This window comes from Oncorhynchus clarkii, chromosome 29 (assembly GCF_045791955.1).
Source record: "Oncorhynchus clarkii lewisi isolate Uvic-CL-2024 chromosome 29, UVic_Ocla_1.0, whole genome shotgun sequence".
Lineage (NCBI taxonomy): Eukaryota > Metazoa > Chordata > Actinopteri > Salmoniformes > Salmonidae > Oncorhynchus > Oncorhynchus clarkii.
The window spans coordinates 45,960,117-45,966,116 of NC_092175.1; the positions used below are offsets into that span (position 1 = coordinate 45,960,117).

The 6,000-nt window shown below is 48.2% G+C and overlaps 1 protein-coding gene across 1 annotated transcript in view; it reads right to left on the minus strand.

Moving 5' to 3' along the window:
* The window catches only part of LOC139388244 (protocadherin Fat 3), a 334,570-nt gene that overhangs the window by 134,686 nt on the left and 193,884 nt on the right, over nucleotides 1–6,000 (minus strand). The window contains exon 58 of the mRNA XM_071134792.1: nucleotides 5,730–5,898. Coding sequence (XP_070990893.1) covers nucleotides 5,730–5,898 — 169 coding nt within the window. The remainder of the gene's footprint in view (nucleotides 1–5,729; nucleotides 5,899–6,000) is intronic.

Here is a 6,000-nt window from a genome sequence, read left to right on the forward strand (position 1 = left end):
ACTAAACCTAATCCCTGGTACTAATCCATGGCACTAACCCTGGTACCAACCCTAACCCCTGGTACTAACCCTAACCCCTGGAACTAACCCCTGGTACTAAACCTAACCCTGGTACTAATCCTAACCCCTGGTACTAAACCTAATCCCTGGTACTAAACCTAACTCCTGGTACTAACCCCTGGTACTAAACCTAACCACTGGTACTGACCCCTGGTACTAAACCTAACCCCTGGTACTAACCCTAACCCCTGGTACTAACCCCTGGTACTAAACCTAACCCCTGGTACTAAACCTAACCCCTGGTACTAAACCTAACCCTGGTACTGAACCTAAACCCTGGTACTAATCCCTGGTACTAACCCTAACCCCTGATACTAACAATAACCCCTGGTACTAACCCCTGGTACTAATCCCTGGTACTAAACCTAACCTCTGGTACTAAACCTAATCCCTGGTACTAACCATAATCCCTGGTACTAAACCTAATCCCTGGTACTACCCTAACCCCTGATACTAAACCTAACCCTGGTACTGAACCTAAACCCTGGTACTAATCCCTGGTACTAACCCTAACCCCTGGAACTAAACCTAAACCATGATACTAAGCCCTGGTACTAACCCCTGGTACTAACCCCTGGTACTAAACCTAATCCCTGGTACTAATCCCTGGCACTAACCCCTGGTACCAACCCTAACCCCTGGTACTAACCCTAACCCCTGGTACTAAACATAACCCCTGGTACTAAACCTAATCCCTGGTACTAACCCTAACCCCTGGTACTAACCTCTGGTACTAAACCTAACCGCTGGTACTAACACCTGGTACTAAACCTAACCCCTGGTACTAACCCTAACCCCTGGTACTAACCCCTGGTACTAAACCTAACCCCTGGTACTAACCCTAACCCCTGGTACTAACCCCTGGTACTAAACCTAACCCCTGGTACTAACCCTAACCCCTGGTACTAACCCCTGGTACTAAACCTAACCCCTGGTACTAACCCTAACCCATGGAACTAACCCCTGGTACTAAACCTAACCCTGGTACTAATCCTAACCCCTGGTACTAAACCTAATCCCTGGTACTAAACCTAACTCCTGGTACTAACCCCTGGTACTAAACCTAACCGCTGGTACTGACCCCTGGTACTAAACCTAACCCCTGGTACTAACCCTAACCCCTGGTACTAACCCCTGGTACTAAACCTAACCCCTGGTACTAAACCTAACCCCTGGTACTAAACCTAACCCTGGTACTGAACCTAAACCCTGGTACTAATCCCTGGTACTAACCCTAACCCCTGATACTAACAATAACCCCTGGTACTAACCCCTGGTACTAATCCCTGGTACTAAACCTAACCTCTGGTACTAAACCTAATCCCTGGTACTAAACCTAACTCCTGGTACTAACCCCTGGTACTAAACCTAACCGCTGGTACTGACCCCTGGTACTAAACCTAACCCCTGGTACTAACCCTAACCCCTGGTACTAACCCCTGGTACTAAACCTAACCCCTGGTACTAAACCTAACCCCTGGTACTAAACCTAACCCTGGTACTGAACCTAAACCCTGGTACTAATCCCTGGTACTAACCCTAACCCCTGATACTAACAATAACCCCTGGTACTAACCCCTGGTACTAATCCCTGGTACTAAACCTAACCTCTGGTACTAAACCTAATCCCTGGTACTAACCATAATCCATGGTACTAAACCTAATCCCTGGTACTACCCTAACCCCTGATACTAAACCTAACCCTGGTACTGAACCTAAACCCTGGTACTAATCCCTGGTACTAACCCTAACCCCTGGAACTAAACCTAAACCATGATACTAAGCCCTGGTACTAACCCCTGGTACTAACCCCTGGTACTAAACCTAATCCCTGGTACTAATCCCTGGCACTAACCCCTGGTACCAACCCTAACCCCTGGTACTAACCCTAACCCCTGGTACTAAACATAAACCCTGGTACTAAACCTAATCCCTGGTACTAACCCTAACCCCTGGTACTAACCTCTGGTACTAAACCTAACCGCTGGTACTAACACCTGGTACTAAACCTAACCCCTGGTACTAACCCTAACCCCTGGTACTAACCCCTGGTACTAAACCTAACCCCTGGTACTAACCCTAACCCCTGGTACTAACCCCTGGTACTAAACCTAACCCCTGGTACTAACCCTAACCCCTGGTACTAACCCCTGGTACTAAACCTAACCCCTGGTACTACCCCTAACCCATGGTACTAACCCCTGGTACTAAACCTAACCCCTGGTACTAAACCTAACCCCTGAAACTAACCCTAACCCCTGATACTAACCCCTGGTACTAACCCCTGGTACTAAACCTAACCCCTGGTACTAACCCTAACCCCTGGTACTAACCCTAACCCCTGGTACTAACCCCTGGTACTAAACCTAACCCCTGGTACTAAACCTAACCCCTGGTACTAACCCTAACCCCTGGTACTAACCCCTGGTACTAACCCTAACCCCTGGTACTAACCCCTGATACTAACCTTAGCCCCTGGTACTCACCCTAACCCCTGGTACTAACCTCAGGTACTAAACCTAACCCCTGGTACTAAATCCTGGTACTAAACCCAACCCCTGATACTAAACCTAAACCCTGGTACTAATCCCTGGTACCAACCCTAACCCCTGGTACTAAACCGTGGTACTAATCCCTGGTACTAACCATAATCCCTGGTACTAAACCTAATCCCTGGTACTACCCTAACCCCTGATACTAAACCTAACCCTGGTACTGAACCTAAACCCTGGTACTAATCCCTGGTACTAACCCTAACCCCTGGTACTAAACCTAAACCATGATACTAAGCCCTGGTACTAACCCCTGGTACTAACCCCTGGTACTAAACCTAATCCCTGGTACTAATCCATGGCACTAACCCTGGTACCAACCCTAACCCCTGGTACTAACCCTAACCCCTGGAACTAACCCCTGGTACTAAACCTAACCCTGGTACTAATCCTAACCCCTGGTACTAAACCTAATCCCTGGTACTAAACCTAACTCCTGGTACTAACCCCTGGTACTAAACCTAACCGCTGGTACTAACCCCTGGTACTAAACCTAACCCCTGGTACTAAACCTAACCCCTGGTACTAAACCTAACCCTGGTACTGAACCTAAACCCTGGTACTAATCCCTGGTACTAACCCTAACCCCTGATACTAACAATAACCCCTGGTACTAACCCCTGGTACTAATCCCTGGTACTAAACCTAACCTCTGGTACTAAACCTAATCCCTGGTACTAACCATAATCCCTGGTACTAAACCTAATCCCTGGTACTACCCTAACCCCTGATACTAAACCTAACCCTGGTACTGAACCTAAACCCTGGTACTAATCCCTGGTACTAACCCTAACCCCTGGTACTAAACCTAAACCATGATACTAAGCCCTGGTACTAACCCCTGGTACTAACCCCTGGTACTAAACCTAATCCCTGGTACTAATCCCTGGCACTAACCCCTGGTACCAACCCTAACCCCTGGTACTAACCCTAACCCCTGGTACTAAACATAACCCCTGGTACTAAACCTAATCCCTGGTACTAACCCTAACCCCTGGTACTAACCTCTGGTACTAAACCTAACCGCTGGTACTAACACCTGGTACTAAACCTAACCCCTGGTACTAACCCTAACCCCTGGTACTAACCCCTGGTACTAAACCTAACCCCTGGTACTAACCCCTGGTACTAAACCTAACCCCTGGTACTAACCCTAACCCCTGGTACTAACCCCTGGTACTAAACCTAACCCCTGGTACTAACCCTAACCCATGGTACTAACCCCTGGTACTAAACCTAACCCCTGGTACTAAACCTAACCCCTGAAACTAACCCTAACCCCTGATACTAACCCCTGGTACTAACCCCTGGTACTAAACCTAACCCCTGGTACTAACCCTAACCCCTGGTACTAACCCTAACCCCTGGTACTAACCCCTGGTACTAAACCTAACCCCTGGTACTAAACCTAACCCCTGGTACTAACCCTAACCCCTGGTACTAACCCCTGGTACTAACCCTAACCCCTGGTACTAACCCCTGATACTAACCTTAGCCCCTGGTACTCACCCTAACCCCTGGTACTAACCTCTGGTACTAAACCTAACCCCTGGTACTAAATCCTGGTACTAAACCCAACCCCTGGTACTCAACATAACCCCTGGTACTAATCTCTGGAACTAACCCTAACCCCTGGTTCTAATCTCTAGTACTAAACCTAACCCCTGGTACTAAACCTAAGCCCAGGTACTAAACATAACCCCTGGTACTAAACCTAACCCCTGGTACTAAACCTAACCCCTGGTACTAACCCCTGGTACTAACCCTAACCCCTGGTACTAAACCTAACCCCTGGTACTAAACCTAACCCCTGGTACTAAACCTAACCCCTTGTACTAAACCTAAACCCTGGCACTCATCCCTGGTACTAACCCTAACCCCTGGTACTAACCCTAACCCCTGGTACTCACCCTAACCCCTGGTACTCACACTAACCCCTGGTACTAACCCAAACACCTGGTACTAAACCTAACCCCTGGTACTAACCCCTGGTACTAAACCCTGGTACTAACCCCTGGTACTAAACCTAACCCCTGGTACTAACCCCTGGTACTAAACCTAACCCCTGGTACTAACCCTAACCCCTGGTACTAACTCCAACCCCTGATATTAACACTAACCCCTGGTACTAACCCCTGGTACTAAACCTAACCCCTGGTACTAACCCCTGGTACTAAACCTAACCCCTGGTACTAACCCTAACCCCTGGTACTAACCCCTGGTACTAAACCTAACCCCTGTTACTAACCCTAACCCCTGGATACTCTCCCTAACCCCTGGTACTAACCCCTGGTACTAAACCTAACCCCTGGTACTAATCTCTGGTACTAAACCTAACCCCTGGTACTAAACCTAATCCCTGGTACTAATCTCTGGTACTAAACCTAACCCCTGATACTAAACCTAACCCCTGGTACTAAATCCTGGTGCTAAACCCAACCCCTGGTACTCAACAAAACCCCTGGTACTAATCTCTGGTACTAACCCTAACCCCTGGTTCTAATCTCTGGTACTAAACCTAACCCCTGGTACTAACCCCTGGTACTAAACATAACCCCTGTTACTAAACCTAACCCCTGGTACTAAACCTACTCCCTGGTACTAAACCTAACTCCTGGTATTAAACCTAATCCCTGGTACAATCCCCTGGTACTAAACCTAACCCCTGGGACTAACCCTAAACCCTGGTACTAAACCTAATCCCTGGTACTAAACCTAATCCCTGGTACTAACCCCTGGTACTAAACCTAATACCTGGTACTAACCCCTGGTACTAAACCTAATCCCTGGTACTAAACCTAACCCCTGGTACTAAACCTAATCCCTGGTACTAAACCTAACCCCTGGTACTAACCCCTGGTACTAACCCCTGGTACTAAATACTAAACCTAACCCCTGGAGCAGTTTCTAAATGCTATGAGCACACCTACCTGATTGATATACAGGGTGGCAGCACTGGGGCAGTTTCTATGGGTGAAATGCCTTGCTCAAGGTTTCAAGGGCAGATTGTCAGATCCGGCAACCCTTTAGTTTCCCTACCTTTTTTCCTGATGTTACTGAGATCCCATCAGCTGGTTCAAGGGGTCAGGGAGGGGAATCTCAAGATGACACACAAACCTGCTTGATATTATTAAGATGACGCCCGAGCAGGTCTTCAGGGGTCAGCGAGGAAAACCTCAGGGTGATGGCGCTACGGAGGAGATCCTCAGTCACCTGTTCAACCACGACTGTTACGACCACTGGGACAGAGTAACGACCGTCACTCACAGTGGCGTTACACTGATACCTGGGGAGAGAGACCGACAAACAGCTCAGAGAGTGTGTGTGTCTGTGTGTGTGTGTGTGTGTGTGTCTGTGTGTGTGTGTGTGTACCACAGGAGGCTGGTGG